The sequence below is a fragment of the Ornithorhynchus anatinus genome, chromosome 3 (genome assembly GCF_004115215.2).
Source record: "Ornithorhynchus anatinus isolate Pmale09 chromosome 3, mOrnAna1.pri.v4, whole genome shotgun sequence".
Lineage (NCBI taxonomy): Eukaryota > Metazoa > Chordata > Mammalia > Monotremata > Ornithorhynchidae > Ornithorhynchus > Ornithorhynchus anatinus.
The window spans coordinates 30,814,106-30,830,367 of record NC_041730.1 but is presented as its reverse complement, the minus strand read 5'-3'; the positions used below and the strand labels follow the sequence as shown (position 1 = coordinate 30,830,367).

General features: G+C 51.4%; 1 protein-coding gene across 1 annotated transcript in view; it reads right to left on the bottom strand.

Moving 5' to 3' along the window:
* Positions 1-5,738: 5,738 nt before the first annotated feature.
* ABTB2 (ankyrin repeat and BTB domain containing 2) overlaps positions 5,739-16,262 on the bottom strand; it is a 165,402-nt gene continuing 154,878 nt past the window's right edge. The window contains exons 9-17 of the mRNA XM_029061740.2: positions 15,706-15,841; positions 13,800-14,029; positions 11,520-11,698; positions 11,049-11,154; positions 10,819-10,921; positions 10,246-10,336; positions 7,433-7,501; positions 6,645-6,758; positions 5,739-6,028 (exon numbers count right to left, since the gene is read on the bottom strand). Of these exons, the coding sequence (XP_028917573.1) occupies positions 5,831-6,028; positions 6,645-6,758; positions 7,433-7,501; positions 10,246-10,336; positions 10,819-10,921; positions 11,049-11,154; positions 11,520-11,698; positions 13,800-14,029; positions 15,706-15,841 (1,226 nt within the window). The 3' untranslated portion in view covers positions 5,739-5,830. The remainder of the gene's footprint in view (positions 6,029-6,644; positions 6,759-7,432; positions 7,502-10,245; positions 10,337-10,818; positions 10,922-11,048; positions 11,155-11,519; positions 11,699-13,799; positions 14,030-15,705; positions 15,842-16,262) is intronic.

Sequence of the window (16,262 nt, the reverse complement as noted above, 5' to 3'; positions counted from 1 at the left end):
CTGTTCGTTGGCGATTATTTTCCCTGTGATTCAGGTTGGTCAAGGCCAGTGGGTATAGCGCATCCAGGCCTGGTTAATTAGGCCAGTAGTGGTTGCCGGCACAGGCGCCATGCCACAGAGTGCCGTGGAGGAGCCAACAATGAGATCTGCAGCGGCTGTGAGTTGGCCTGCTGCTGCTGCGCCCTTGCCTCTGCATTCACATTCCACGCAAAACCATATATTTCAGTTTTTACTTTCATCTGCACCTGCAAAATTCATGTGGCTGTCTGCAGTTGTCCATGGATTATTATCCAGTGTCCCAGGTCCTATTCCCAGGATTATGGTTAACTAAGCCTTTCACAAGCCTGACAAGAATCCTCTTTTCTGGGTCCAGAACTTGAAACTGAAAAACCAAAGAGTAATTATAGGTCTGACTCTTGCTGATGTATGTCGTTTAACACAGAAACCATCATGCTTCACTCTGCTGCTTTTCATGGGCGTTTCATGAGAGAGAGTTTAGAATGCAATCCCCAGCGCCCCGAGTCCCCGGGAGAGTTAGCCAGGTCAACCCATGTGCCAGCTGGCCTGCTGTCAGTTTAACCGGTGGGCCACCTGCTTTGTCTGGGAGCCACCTGAATAGCTCTCGGTGGGTCAAGTGTCCGTTGACAAGGGCGTGGAAGGGTTTTTGTTTCCTCGATCGGCCGTTACGCCATTGGAAAAGACCTTTAACCCGCACTACGTGCGGGGCAGGTTCTTTAGCTGGGGACTCTATCTAATTAGAAATTGGGGAGGGGGGAGGGAAGAGGGTATTGGAGTAGCAGCAGAGCAAGAGAGCTGAGCTCAGATCTGCTCGGTCTGTGTCGAGAGCTGGCTCTGCAGGCTCGACTGGTTCTGGGAGCATAAACCAAGGTGGAAAGAGACGCGAAAGGCAGCTTTTGCTGAGCCCGAGAGCTGGGAGAGAGGGTTCAGATAAAGGACGAGAAGTTCAGAAATTCTCCTCTAGTCTCCGAGGTCATTGTGGCTAGGGAATGTGTCTGTCATACTGTTACATTGTACGCTCCCAAGGGCTTAGTACAGCTCTACACACAGTAAGTGCTCAATAAATACCATTGATTGATGGATTGATCAAATCGGCATGATTGATGGTTTGATCAAATCGGCAGTCTCTTGAAGTTTGTTAGTATTGATGAGCCCAGGGATGAAATAGGAGAGGGGGAAGCATTGTGTTCTGGGCCCTGCCTGAAGCTGAGTCTGAGTAAATACGGGCCCCAGTGCTGAGACACCTCACTTGGTGGCCAAGCTCAGAATGGTTATTTCAGTCCATTGTGATACCAATCAGTCAATCAGTGGTATTTACAGGGTGCTTACTTTGTACAGAAAGCATTGCTCTGAGCTCGGGAGAGTAGGATAGAACAGAATTAGCAGACGTATTCCTTGCCCATAATGAGTTTACAGACTAGAGGACTGCATAGTGCAGTAGTGTGAAATTGCCTCATTTCTGTTGTTCTCTGAAGAGAAGGTAGGATCAGGCGGGTCGGGGGTTAGCTGCTTTCTCTTCCTGTCATGCATGCTCGCAGGAAATGCTGGACTGTTGCTGCAGTTGACAGATGTGGTTATTAGAGGACCTTCAGAAAACCAATGCAGTATACAGCTCCCCTCCCATTCCCGGAAACACCAGCCTTGACTTCCCCCTCCAGTTGCTACCCAGATCCCATGTTTGGCCAGAACATGTGGGCTCCTCAGAGTCCACATCCACCTCAGGGCTGGCCCCAACCAGCTGGCCTCGGGCCAGAAAGCCCATCGGGTTCTTTTCTTCTGGCATCTCCTAGAGACCGTTCATACGGGGGATTTGGGAAGATGGTCATTCCATGTAGTGGCTGCAGGGCTCTTATTTATTATCGCCACTGGTGCAAGGTGGAAATATGCATTCAATTAGTTAAAATGCTGAGCAGCACAGAGTTACGCTGAAGGTCTTCTTTTCTGATGCACGTTTAAAGCGAGCATCCAAAGCAGCTGGTCTCTCTGCCTCGTGCAGGTTGGTCGTTCTTAAAAACCTGAACAACGATCAATTCCTTCCTCCAGACCCCACCATCTGGCCCCTAGACAGGGTGACATCTGTAAGGCTGAAGCTGTCTCAGGAAATCTGACTTGCAAAATGAATTCAGATGGGCTTGGGCATGAATGCCTTCCCAGGGATCGTACACAATCCGGAGGGCCGAAACAAAAGGAAATCGTAACGGCAGCATGTCCCTTGGGAGGAGAGGTCGAGGGCATTTGGTGGATCGGACCGAGGCTACCTCGGGCCTCAATTCAGTGCCTTGGTTACTCATCTGAGACTAACGTTTATGTATGACTCGGCGATGTCGAAAAAGTGTAGAGGAAGCTCGAGGAAGGCGAGGTACGGAAGTGGGAAATGGCTCCGAGGCCTGCTTGGCAGTGGTTTGTCATTACTTGCTCAGTCGGTTGATCAATCGGTGGTATTTACTGAGTGCTTTCTGTGTGCAGAGCACTGTACTACGTGCTTGGGAGACTGCAGTTCCACAGAGTTGGTAATCACGATCCCTAGCCTTAAGGAACTTACAGTCCATTGGTCTCCGGGCAATAATGTGCAAGGGTCCTACTTCACTGGATGAGGGGAGGCTGCTGCTGCCGTGGGCATGGATGCTGCCCGATCTGCCTCTCCTATTGGAAACGAGAGAATCACTCTGGATCATGCCTTTGAGTAGGCTGTGTCCTCGGGGCTCTCTGGCTCACCTCACCCCAGCCGGCAGTTGCCAGGTGACTGTGGGGTGAGGCGGGTGTTTGGGATAGAGGTTTCTGCCGCTGTGCTGTAAACCCCGTGGGCCTCGGCCACTGCCATCCGTCCAACGGCCCCACTTCAGATGATCCATCTGGGCCAGAAGGCAGAAGACGGCACGGCGGCAGCGGGTGAGCGTGTTCTCTCTGCCCTCTTCCATAGCAATTTTACATGGAGGGTGGAGGGGGTCTCCTGGTAGAGTAAAGCCAAAAGGAGCAGGGAGAATCAGGGGCCAAGATGCGCTGTAATCGGGGACTCTAACTTAGCATCTCCTCCTTTTGCTCCTCTCCCCATTTCTGATCCCTTCTCCGGGTACATACAGCTGTTAGTTGGGTCAAGCAGGCCCAGCGGTGGGAGGCCAAAAGTGAAATTCCCAGACAGGAGGTCCCAGCTAGGCCAACCTCAGCAAGTAGTTCCAGTTAACCCCCATCTTTGATGGTTATAAGACATCGGGCCACCCTGAGGTAGGGGAGAATGTGCCTTCCCTCCTGTTCAATATTTATTGAGGGTTTAACTGTGCACACAGCATTGTACTAAGCCCTTGGGAGAGTACAGTAGAGTTGGTAGACACGAGCCCGGCCTTCGGTAAGTTTGCGCTTTTGTGTGATGCTGTCCCTTTATGTGTGGTAGGGAGCCTGGCATGCAGTGTAGCTCAGTAATGGCCCACAAGAAACTGCCTGAACCTACAGAGATTCCTCTCTCCCTGGTCCTGTTCCCTCAGGGAGAGGGAGGCTGGGTGCTTTCTCACACGTGGCTACAGCCGCCCCTTTGCCGGTGGGCCCCAAGGCAGCTGGATCCGCTGAGGGGCTGTCTGTAACTGACCCCCTCACCTCATGACTTAGTTTACAACCCCTGTTTGGCCAGACTTAGAATGGCTGGGCTTAGGCCCCTAGTTACCCAGAACTAACTGTGAGGAAAGACTAAAGGGTGCCTTAGCCTGGCCCCAGGACCCCCAGACTGCCCAGTCCCAAGGGAAGATAGTGATGGGGCTGAGGGGGGTGCGGTGCATATGAGCACAGGAAGCTAACTTCATGACTCTTGAATTTAGCACTGCTCCTCTCCCTTGAAAGTAGGAGACACTGACACTTTCACCCAGTTTGGTGGAGAACTAATGGTCAAATTTCTAAATCTCCCTTCAAGAGGTAGACGGGTTAGAGACCCAACAGAATGTCTATCTTTCCCCGCAAGTAACTCCTTGCCCTCCTTGAGCAAAACAGCAGCAGCAGGCTCAATTAACGCAGTTTATTTGTTAATAAAACCATGGTACATTTACAGTAAATGACAACATTAATGTACAGTTAACATATCATACAATATTACAGCAATAAAATAATGCCTATCCCTTTGTACAGCTAGCTGAAGCAGCTATTTGAAAATATTTTCCAGTATTACAAGCCCTTTAGAGACTTTTCAAGAGAGGCTGGTGACTATCTTGAAAGGCCAATGGCTTTCTGAGAATAAATAGGTTCTGGTGAAGTTGACGATTGCTGAGACCATGTGCGCCAACTACACACTGAACGAGCCTTCTTCCAAAAACACAAGACAAATCGCTGGGCTCTCTCACAATTTACAGTGTATAGACACCCGCCCTGTCCTAGAGCCGATAGCGTTCAGGTTCTGACCAGGAAAGCGATGACGCAAAAGTCCTTTCCCCTTCCCTTCCCTTCCCCCACTCCCTATGGCACATTCTATATTTCCCTTTCCAGGCGCTTCCTGGAGTTCCAAGAAATCTGGGTACCAAGATTTCTTCCAACAGACACCTTCGCTGCAGCCAGGGCCTTGAAGGGTATATGGGATTTCCGTTAGGGAGGATCAAAATGCACAGGCTGTGAGTTTTAGAGAGGGGTCTGCTCCCAACTGCAGGCTAGGCCCCAAAGTTTACCTGTGGGCTCGTTGACCTGTCAATTTTTCTCTTCCTTAGCCCCTGAGAAGTTCAAGAAAAACCTTGTAGTTTCCAGCCTGTCAAGACTCTGGTGCTTTAGCCTCTATCGCATCTTCCGCCGGCTATCACCTTGGGCTGACCAGACTTTATCTGCTCAAAAAAACAAGGTTCTTTTTTTTAATTATTTTATTTTTTTTTTTTTACATTGCAACACCCTCTGCGGGTTGCCCTGAGCAGGCAGTTTTATTTTCAGTCTGCCTTCAAAGTCCTGCCAGCCCCAGGCTGGGTTGAGAGTGGGAATTCTGTACCCAGGACAGTAGCGGGAACAGGACTGGGGTGGGGAGGGTGCCTAGCTCTCAAGGGTGGCCTTGGAGAATGCCCTTTTTGGCTCTGAGTCTGAAAGCAGAGAACGTGCTCAAACACGGTGGATGGGAAGACTCCCTTCCCGCTTGTGATCCCAAAAATGATGCTTGAGGGTTCACGAGGCCGTGGGGTTTGGGACGGCATCCTTTCTCCTAGGTCTGTGAAGCAAGGCCTGCTGCCTGAGACCCAGCCTTGGGGCTGGAGGAGGGAATTGAATCAACAGTCAGATTAAACCATCAAAAGGATGTGAGAAATCAGTCCCCTTCAGAAAGCTATATTAGCTGTCTACCTGCAACCCAGGGGCCTGGGTAGATGTCTGGGGCTGGGGAATGTTTAGTTTTTAAGGTGCAAACAAGAGGGGGGAAGTGGAAAGGAGGAGCCATCTCCGGCCCCATCCACCGTTTGCGCATGACAGTTGTGTGGATGGACGGCTCTCTCCTCCCATCTGGGTACGGGGACCGAGGGGGGATTTGGATTCCTTTTGTTCTCCCCCTTAGTTCACCCACCCCTAGGTGCACACGGAGGTGCCTGCTTTAATTCTCCACCCGACTCATACAGGAACAAGGTCTTGAGCTTCCAAGCTGATGCGGCCGTCGTGAGCCCCAGAACCGAGGGACCTGCCCCAGTTGGACCCGTCGACCGAGCGGTCGTGACATAATTCATGGGGTAGGAAAGCGGTTTCCCTCCCCCCGTCTCCACCCCAGGGAGCAGCCCCGTGGGCCACAGCCTGGAACGGATCCCTCTGACAACTCCTCCGTGGCGGGGGAGGCTCATGGCCCGGTGGGACAAGGGAGAAAGGTGGCCCTTTGTCACACTCTGGAGGTGATGTAGACGGAGTGCACACGTTGGGCCAGGGTGCTCTGCAGGTCCTGCAGCGGGTCCAGTCCCTGCACCTTGCTGCTCCGGCTGTAAATGAGCTGGCGGAAGGAGTCCTGCTCCAGCAGCGAGTTCATGTGCTTGAGGAAGAAACCTTCGCAGAACAGGGCCAGTTCGGGGGCATTGTGGATCTGCAGGGCAGGAGCAAGTGCTGTGAGGCCCCAGTCCTCAGTAGGAGTGGGGAAACGGAGTGGGTGAGAGCTAGGCAAGGCTCAGGTGGGCCCATAACCCTTTCTCACTCTCTCTCTGCTTCCTGTGGGGACCCACCCCTGCTCCACTGAACCTGGGCTAAATGCCCTCATGCAAGCTGTGCCCACAGTTCTTGGCTGGGAAGATTTCTCTTCCCGATGGAGGGGCTGCCGGGTGGCTCCACCATCTTTTCCACATAATGGTATTTAGGCTCTCCCTTTTCTCTCCATCTGGCTCCCCAACTCAGGTCCTCTCGTGGTGGATGAGCACACACGGAATTTCCCTAGGGATGGGAACTCCTCCTCGTCATGTTCATTCCCTCCCTGCTGCAAGGCCTGGAGCCCTGGAGACAGAGCCTGAGCGGGAGAGCTGGTCAGGGGGCAGACAGGTCTAGAGGCGGCGCAGTGGGCCAACTGGAGACCAGTCGCGACCGCTCCCCACAGGGCCCCTAGGTGGGATGATGCCTCCGCCCCACATCCAGTTAGGACTAGATGGTCCACATAGGTCCCAAACTATGCCTGGACCTCCTGCAACCCCACTCCCAAATTTTCCCTTTACCTTAGCAAACTTGTAGATATTCACTGAGCTCTCCATGCTGATAGTTTGGGAACACCTGATCTCACAGTGTCTCTGCAAGGCATCCAACTGGAACAAACTGGCAGCAGACAGCAGCTAAGGGGACCAAACAGATTATTTAAGCACCTTACTCAGCTGGGCCCGAACCTAGAGCCAATCACTGCACAAAATGCCCTCTCCAGTAGCAGCAGCAGCAACACTGACTCCCTGTTTCCCTGCTCTCCTTCATAAGTCAGGTATTTCCCAGGAAGAAGGCCTGAGCTGGAAGACTAAGGCTCTTTCCAAGTAGCTCTACTGCTCAATGGTTGCGGCACCCTTACGCCTTAGATGTGGTGATTTCTGACTTTTGCTTTCGTTTCCTTGATTGCACAAATTGGGGGACCTTAAAATGGGAAGAGGTGACTCGGGAAGCGCTTAGAAGTTCTTTCCCTTGAGGTAAGATCGCCTGGAGGGCTTAGGAATGTCCCTACCTGATTCTTTGAAAAGTCCCATTGTCACCCCACTTTGTTGGTGGGGAAACTGACCACCTGGGGTCTCAGCATATAAGGGCCACCAGGGAAAAGGTTGGGAGCTTTCTGATCCAGCACAGAGCTAGTCACCAGAAAAAGCAACAATCATCTCCCTCCCAGGAGCCTAGTTTGGAACCAACAGTGTGGAGGGGAACCAAAGACAAGGGGACACTGGTTAAAGGAAGCGAAAGGCTCAAGGTGGGAAGTGTCAGCATGGGTCTTCCTGATTCCCCTTCCTAGCCCCAGGATTCGAACCCTCACCTCGAGGATGTCGGCTGTGGGTATTTCCATGGATTCTGTTCCTCCGTAATATAAATACTGCATCATCATCTGAAATAGGAAGACAAGGGCTACTGTGAATACTGGCCCAAGGCCTCGGAATCCCAAAGACTTGGCCTGGGGGAGGCCACAAGTAATGGCCCTTTCTCAGCTTGGGCCTCCCTCTACCTCACTGCTCGCCCTACCGCATGGGGACATCACTACCCAATGCCAGTCACTGCCAAACTGGAGGACGGAGGGAGGAGGAGGAATTACGGTATTCAAGAGCTTACTATGTGACAGGCACTTTTCTAAGCACTGGGGTGGATACAATCCCTGTCCCACGTGGGGCTCACAGTCTCAATCCCCATTTTACAGATGAGGTAACTGAGCCACAGAGAAGTAAAGTGACTTCCCCAAGGTCATAAAATAGACAAGGGGCACAACCAGGATTAAAACCCAGTTCCTTCTGAGGCCTGGGCCTGTGCTCTATCTGCTATGCCATGCTGCTTCTTGTGTCTGCCAAATCTGGTGCACTGTACTCCCCCAAGCAGAGTTCAGTGCTCTGCACACAATATATGTGCTCAATAAATACCACTGATTGAATAATACAAATAATTAATCAATCAATGGTATTTATTGAGCACATATACTGTGTGCAGAGCACTATACTGAGGGCTTGGGAGGCCAACAGAGCTGGTAGATACATTCGCTGCCTGAGCTTACAGTCTACAATAACAATGTGATATTTGTTAAGCGCTTACTATGTGCTAAGTACCAGAGTGGGCTTAAGATGATCAGATACAACAGAGTTTATCCCACGGGGGAGGGGAGGGAAGGGGAGCAGATATTTAATCCTCGTTTTAAAGGTTAAGAAACTGAGGCACAGAGAAGTGATCTGCCCAAGGTCTCCTAATAGGCAGGCGGTGGAGCCTGTGTTACCTGCCCCAGGAATCATTCAGTGGTATTTAGTGAATGCTGATTATGTGCAGAGCACTGTACTAAAGTGCTTTGGAAAGTACACTACAAGAGCATTAGCAGATATGTTCCCTTTTGGTTCTGCTGGGGACCAGACCAGAGTCATGAGGATGCTTGCTTTATCTCTCTCTTTTGGATTGAACAAGCGGTCCCAGAGCCTTGCTGGTACCAACTGAAGGCAAAGACCATCTCCGCAGGTACCATTTTCTGTAGCCTGAGAAAGCCTTCGGGGGTCAGGCCTGACACCAGCAGGGCTAGGGGAAACTGAGGAGGCTGCCTCATCCAGGGGAGAAGCCAGGGATACCACTTCCCATCCCCCGACCGCTTCTATCAGCTCTTGGCCTTTGGAATGGCATTTCAGTTTCCCTGCAGAGAAGGGGGCAGAGGAAACCGACAGGACAAAGGGAGACGGGGAGTCGGGTCAGGAATGCGAGGAGCGTGGGTTTTGATTGGCAGAGCTCTTGTGCGTGGGGTCGGGCAGCGGGGTCCAGCTCTCTGAGGCAGAAGGATGGATGATAGCGATTGGGTGTGGGGCCGGCTCTCTGAGGCAGGGGGACAGATGACAGAGCGAACGGGGGGTCTCTGGCCGTCTGCCGCCAGCTGGGTTCTGCTCTGGAAGCTTTCTCTGTGGCCCATTTTCCTTCTTAACTTGAAGTCCAGCTCCCATAGGCCCTGAGGTTCATTGCCTCCTGAGGGTCTAAGAGCTGATGGAAACATCCTTTCCTTTTCTAATGACCCTCCCTGAGGTCGCTCAAATAAGAACACGTCAGCAAAGACTCAAATAGGAATTCATCACATCGGGCCTTTAAAGGGAGCTCGGGTGACGGTTAAACATGTGAGGCAAATTAACGTGCAGCCTGACTGTTTCCTGGCACCGACTCTAGATATCTGTGCTTAATGCAGCATGAGCCGCTGACAGGAGAGAGGGAGAATGAGACAGTAGTGCTCTGGGGGAGGATTCCAAAGCCTGTAGGACTCTGGACAAACTGAATTAGAAACCACAGTCACACTGATTCTTCCTAGTTCAGCTGCCACTAAGAACAAGACCAAGGCTAAGGCTGGACTCTCTTCTCTGCGCTCCAGTAAATGAAGTTGCCAAGAGGTGACATGGCATTAAAGCAGTGCTCCACACCTGGGCCAAGAACATCAGGGAAAGCTAATGCCCAAGATGGCATCCTTCCTGATTTGGCTACATCAAAAAAACTGCCCAGCCAACGTCCCATCGACCTTTTTCAAAGTAAGTGCTCAAGTCACCTGCCTCGGAACATTTTGAATCGTACCATGGCCAAAATGCGTTTGGGCAAAATCGTGGGCAAAACATGCTTTCCACATCTCCCAAACTGCAGTTTTGGTGTAATGGTTCCGGGAGTGAGGAGAGAAAAAAACTAGATGAATTTTGATAGAATTAAAATGTTCTGTACCTCTCCTTTCTGCACTGCCTATGCAAAGATCTGTTCCCTTTAAGCATTTGATATTCACCCCACTCTCATCCCTAGACCACTAATGTACATATCCATAATTTGTATTAATATCTGCCTCCCCTCTAGACTGCAAGCTCCTTGTGTACAGGGAACAGGTCTAGCAACTCTGTTGATTTTACTCTCCTAAGCGCTTCGTCCTCAGTGATCAGTCAATAAATACTACTCATTGTTTGACTGAGCAACAAAACAAAACAGTCCACTAGATTGTATGTCCGTTGAAGTCTATGTCCTCTGGTGTATTCTCCCAATCAGTCGGTACAGGGCTAAGCACAGTCAGGCGCTCAATAAGTACCACCGACTGAGAGGCAGGAATAGGGGGACGGGGGTAATGGGTGAGCCTTTTAGGGCTTTGCATACCTGGAAAATATTGTACTTCATGTCGCCGATCTCAATGGTTTTACTGCCATGGCCGTCTTGCTCCGATTTATTGGTCATCAGGGTCTTAAATCTGAGGCAGGGGAGATAGAGATGGGCAGCTTGAAGGTGATTTTTCACCCTGTCATCATGGTTATTATGGTTCTTTTTCCAGGGGAATGAGATGCTTCTTGATTTGCTTTCTTAAATCATTTCAAATTCTTCCTTGTAATTATCAGCATAAATATTGTGAATGTTGTGTAACCACTGTCAGGCTGAACCAAGACTTCTCAGAGCTGCCGTTCTCACACATGTCTAAGTGATTACCTGGCCTGCTCAGCTGGGGCACTCCGTTCCAGAAATCTGGGTGTTTTATGTTTTTCAATAATAGGCAAACGGTAGTGACACTACCTTATCTCTCCTCAGTGCCTCTCTGAGACTCCAAAAGCTCATAGGGCCTTATAGATGCCTCCTCGTCTCCAACTCAGGGCTCTGTACACAATGTGCCTCTCTCCATTTCCTTCCACTCTGTCTTCTTCTGGACAAGTGGTAGCTAGGGGAAGAGCTCAATCTCACCTGTTAGAAGCTGTCACCAGCAGGACCTTATGTGCGTAGAACAACTTTCCTTCCACTAAGAATGTCACGTCAGACATCTCCTTGTTGTTCAGAAAGTGAGGATCTGGGTGGGACAAAAGAGAAAGAGATGGGCATGTTGAAGGGCAGAGGGACAGTTTGTGTTTGGGCGAGAGAGGGGTTGGTGGCAGAGAAAGACGCATGAAAGAAAGGCGAGAAACGATGCATCTCACCTAGCCGGGCTGGCAACGTCTTCCTGATCTCGGGGATGCTGGGGATGGGGCTGTTGCCATAGCAGTGCGTGAAGATTGAGGCCAGCTGCTGGATCACGGAATCGTTCTGTGGGATGGAAGGAAGAGGTAGAGTATCATGAGGCAAACGGCTCACAGCCGCAGGACAAGGCTAATTTTAAACATTCGAGCCAGAACTAGAGGTGGCTGATGCCCTTGACTCCTTACATGTTCCTGAATAAAACATTCCCCACCTTGGCATTTGTGGCCAGGCCCCATCCCAGAGAAAACACACTGATGCTCCCTCATGCACGGCTCTCAGAAGACCTGGCCTCCAGTCCCAAGGGCTGCCAGCTGAGGGGACGGGATATTTGAACTTGGGAGCAGTGTAAGGAGTTCCCCACCCTTTGTGGTTGGGAGGAGGGGAGGGAGAAATGGGAGGGGAAGGGAGGGAAGGAGAAGAGAAGCAAGCACCTTGCTGGTCTTCAGGATGTCAAACATGAGCTGGAGCCCGTCGTTCACCAGCTCCTCGTTGTAGTCCTCTTCCTTGATGGTGCTGAACTCCCGCAAAAGGCTCTGCACCACCGAGTAGCGCGACTGGCAAAACGAAGTCCTCAATGACTCGATCCACACATGGAGCTTCCAGGGGATCCCTGCAGCCGGGCAGGGGGGAGGAGAGAGTCCAAGGAGCACACAATCAATCAATGGCAATTACTTAGTGCTGACTGCTTGCAGAGCACTGTACTAAACATTCAATAGTATTTACTGAGCGCTTACTATGTGCAGAGCACTGTACTAAGCGCTTGGAATGTACAAATCGGTAACAGACAGAGACAGTCCCTGCCCTTTGACGGGCTTACAGTCTAATCGGGGGAGACAGACACACAAGAACAATGGCAATAAACAGAATCAAGGGGAAGAACATCTCATTAAAACAATAGCAAATAAATAGAATCAAGGTGATGTACATCTCATTAACAAAATACTGGGGAATCTGCAGTACAATTCAGTAAATAGACACAAACCCTGCCCCAAATGTCCTGTTGGAACTCCAAACCTGCTCCCTAGCCTCTCGCCCACTCATAGTGGTAGGGGCGCATCCTTTCAGTGAGCAATGCCGGTTCACATACGGATTCCTCTACTTCAAGCCATTTGCTGTTTTGCCCCTCCTCTCCGCAATTTGAGCCTTTAAAGGTCAGGATTGAAAAGCCAGAGGCCTTCATGAGTTGCTTGTCCTATTTCAGAAGATTTGAGGGCCTTGGCATGGGACCACGACAAAAAATTTAATTGTCCCTTCTGCGTCTCTTCGGGTGCTGTGCCAGAGGGCCAACTCTTAGGTCCTCTGATGTACAGAGGTGGAAAAAATGAATACAATATGCATTTTTAAAAATCCTAGCAAGTGTACAGGGCATCTGAGTTCAGAGCCCAAGCTGCCCAAAGCATCTGAACCAAAGCATCAGTCATTTGTCTCCAGATTCTTTCAGAAGGCTTCATTCACTCAGACTGCAGAGGTTCTGGTGAACTCAGTTGTCCAGAAACATCTCCAGTTCTTGAGATTCTTTTCCCTTCAGACAAAAGCCTGCTCCTTGGAATGAATGCTCTTTTCTGTATCCTGGCAAGTATACTCTTTGGCTGTCAGTCAATCAACATTATTTACTGAGCACTTGCAGTGTGCAGAGCACTGTATTAAGTGCTTGGGAGAGTACACTATAATGGAGCTGGTAATCACGTTCCCTGTGCGCAAAGAGCTCACAATCGAGAGGGAGCTTAATCCCCTATACTTGCAAAAAGCCACATGGAACTTAATTACTGCTTACTGCTTCCCAAGAGTGTGTACGACGAGAGCCGGCAGAGTAATTTCAAACTGTCTTGCCAAGTCCATGACTGTAAACTAATAGTCCTTAGTAATGAAAAGTGATAACATCTCCTTCTTCCGCAGCTGCATTTTATAATCATTATCTATCCTTGTAATGTAGACAGTATCATTATTCCCCCTTAAAACGGGCAACATGGGTCACTGTGACCAAGCTGGACAGAGCTCTGATTCCTTCCTCTCACTTTTCAGGCCTGGAGTTCCAGTTTATTTGTGTGAGGGAAGCAACATGACCTAGTAGAAAGAGCATGGGCCCCTAAGTCAGAAGTCCTGGGTTCTAACCTCAGCTCTGCCACAACTTCTCTGTGCCTCAGTGTCTTAATTTATAAAATGGGGATTCAATACCTGCTCTCCCTTCTACTTAGACTGTGAACCCCATGTGCGATAGGGACCGTGTCCCACGTGATTACCTTGTATCCACCCTGGCACTTAGAACGGTACTTGACACATAGTAAGATCTTAATTAGTTTCATAATTATTACTATGATTTGTGTCAAAGCCAGGCTGGGGTGTGTTTCCCAGGGTTTGGGGCTGAAAGGTGCTACCCAGAGCTGTTTTTCAGCCAAGAAGACATCTAGATCAACCATAAGCCATGTAGTAACTCCCTAAAACACCTGGGCGGAGTCTCCTGTCAGGAACAATTGACGCCTCAGCCTCAGACTGGAAAACTGATGAGAGTCTGTGGTTGCCACAGGGCCGCTCTCACTATCTTCTCACTACCAGCGATGTCTACCGCAACACCTGCACAGTGCTCCCTACCAGTAGGTGCTCAATAAGTGCTACTTATTGACGGCGGCTGGCGCTGCCCCATACTCCCCAAAACATATAACCTCATCATTCTGCCTTGAGAGTTGGAGGCTGGGGAAAGCAGAAGTGCTTACCAAGAACCCTCAGCTCCATCGTGATGTCGACATAGCCGTGCTCTGCGCTGTAGTACATGGCCTCCTGCAGGGCCTTCATCCTGGCCTTGCACAGCCGGATCTGGCCTTCGCTGGAGCTGCCTTGGCTGGAGGTATCGCTCTCCTCCACCCCCTCGGCTAAGATCTCCTCCAGGGAGAGGACGTCCGTCTTGGACTGCTGGGGCTGGGTGAGAAGCTTCCTCAGGACGTTCCTGGAGGGAGAAGCTAAGTCAGGTCAAGCCCCGGCTGGGATCTCACCGATCCGCTGAGGTTTCCCCAGATGGGTCATGGGATCGCTGGCGCCAAAGAGCTGCTCTCCCTGTGGGGCCAGGGCACTCAGGAGGATACATGCTTAATATTCGTGCCTTAAAACTGAATTAAAGAAAGCCATTTCAGAATGGCGATAAACTCCAAGAGTTTCTGCCACGTCTGTAAACTTTTAGAAGTCATGCTGGGATCTGGTCTGAAGCCTTTCCCCGGCCCTTGGCCAGAAAATGAGGTTTAAGAGCAAAACATGGTTGTTTTCCCCCTTTCGCTGTAACCCCATCTTCACTCTTTTCTCGGCTCCCACGGGCCAGCTTGTGTCTGTCTTCTTCCTTTTGTTACGGCCAGTTAATAGCACCCGTGTGATACCTAAGATAAACCATCACCTCTTAGCTCCCCCTTGGCCATGTTCCGGAGAGATCTTTCCATGGGAGAGCCTGGGGGGCGGTTAGGGGGAAATTTTCTCCTCCAAACCATCAACGCTGACAGGGAACGTTTTCTAGATCCCTCCCCGTGGAGGCACAGCCATGGGATGAGACAGAATAAAGGTTGGATGCAGGATCTCCCAGCCCCCGAGGTGCGGAGGTAGATTCCTCGTGCAAACCGGGGAGAGGACTCGATTGGAGCTGGCCCGGAGGAGCAGTGGAAAGCGAAACCTTTCCCATCCTCAATCACCTTTCTCCTCCTCCCCCTGCCAGCCCAGGGCAAACAGGGCACGGGTAAGTCAGAACCCGAGGACCAACTGGGAATCCCAACTGGGAGGTGGAAGGAAAGATGAGAGCAAGAGCCACGCTCCCCCGGGCGGGCGGGCAGGCTGCCTGCCTGCTTCCCTGCTTGTCTGTCTGCCGGGGCTGGCGCTTCCTCCCGAGTGCCCTGCCCAGGCCTCATTCCTCCCGGCAGAGAGGCTGCAGAGCCCAGGGCGAGGCCAATGAGCCCAGCGGCGGTGGCGGTGGCGGCGGCGGCGGCGGCGGGAGCCCTCCTCGGCCGCCAGCTGTTCTGCTTTGCAGCCACCAGCTGGAGCTGTGTCTGCATGGAACAGTGAGCACACTGGCTGGCTCTCTCCCCTCCTGGTGGCGGCGCTGAATCAATTTTTGCCATGTGCAAGCAACGCTTTCCAGGCGTTCAGTCCCTCCCTCGCCCCGAGCCAGCATCAGCCTGGAAAAGGAAAACCACTTCCCTCTCGATGTGACCGCCACCTCATAGCCTCACCCTTGACCCCGATAACAAGATCCATTCGGGCAAGTTGGAGCTCTGAAGGCCTCTGACAGGGAGAAAGGGGCAATGTGTCTTTAAACTTCTCTTCCAAAGCCTCTTTTTACCTCATCTAGATGCGAGCAAATAGTTTCCAAACTCCCAAAACACAAGTGGCTTAGAGGGAGGCTGCCCCTTTCCTTTTCTCTGACCAGGCCCTCACCTTAGTGTGCCCCCTCACGCCCCCCGGAATACCTGCGCGCGCTCGGCCGACCCTCCCCGACGGTCCCCCTCCACACTTGATGCCGGTGGACCGGGGTATGGAAGATTTCCATTTTCCCTTGATTTGGAAGCTGAGAGGGGCTCCGGGTTCTCTCTTATTGGGTCTCTCTCCTGCCCGCTAGCACCGGAAACCCCTCCCAAGGCTTGATACCTGTGCCCGTGGGCTGCCGAATGGCTGAAGCAGTTCATGTCTTCGTGAAGTGAGGAGGCCATGCCACTGGTTTCCAGCGTGCTCAGGAGTGGATCCGCCCCCCGGCTCAGCAGCAGACTGACCAGCTCATAGTTGCCTGGAAAACACAGCAGAGATGAGTGGGGAGAAAAAGTAGAACCCAGAACAAACTACAGGAACACAGCAGAGTCCGAGAGGAAAGGGAACTTGAACATTCGTTTTGCAAACCTGCCCCCCACCCCTAGGAAAGCAGCATCTAGAATGGGGGAACTGGTGGGTCAGTCTTGTAGTTGGGAGGAGGGAAGAAGGTGGCCAATGATGTCTCTTCGATGCTCTCAAAGGAACACCCGGAATAAACGCCCGCAAGGCAAGGGAGGATTCCTTCCTCCTGTCTCTGTTTAGACTTTGTCGGGAGCCCAAGCTCCGATGGAGTCTGGCCCTCTAGATCCGCCCTGATGGATGGGGAGTGGGAGATGCCAGCGAACGGGGTCCAAACCTAAACAAAGACTGAGCTGGAGCCATTTCAAGCCCCTCAAACC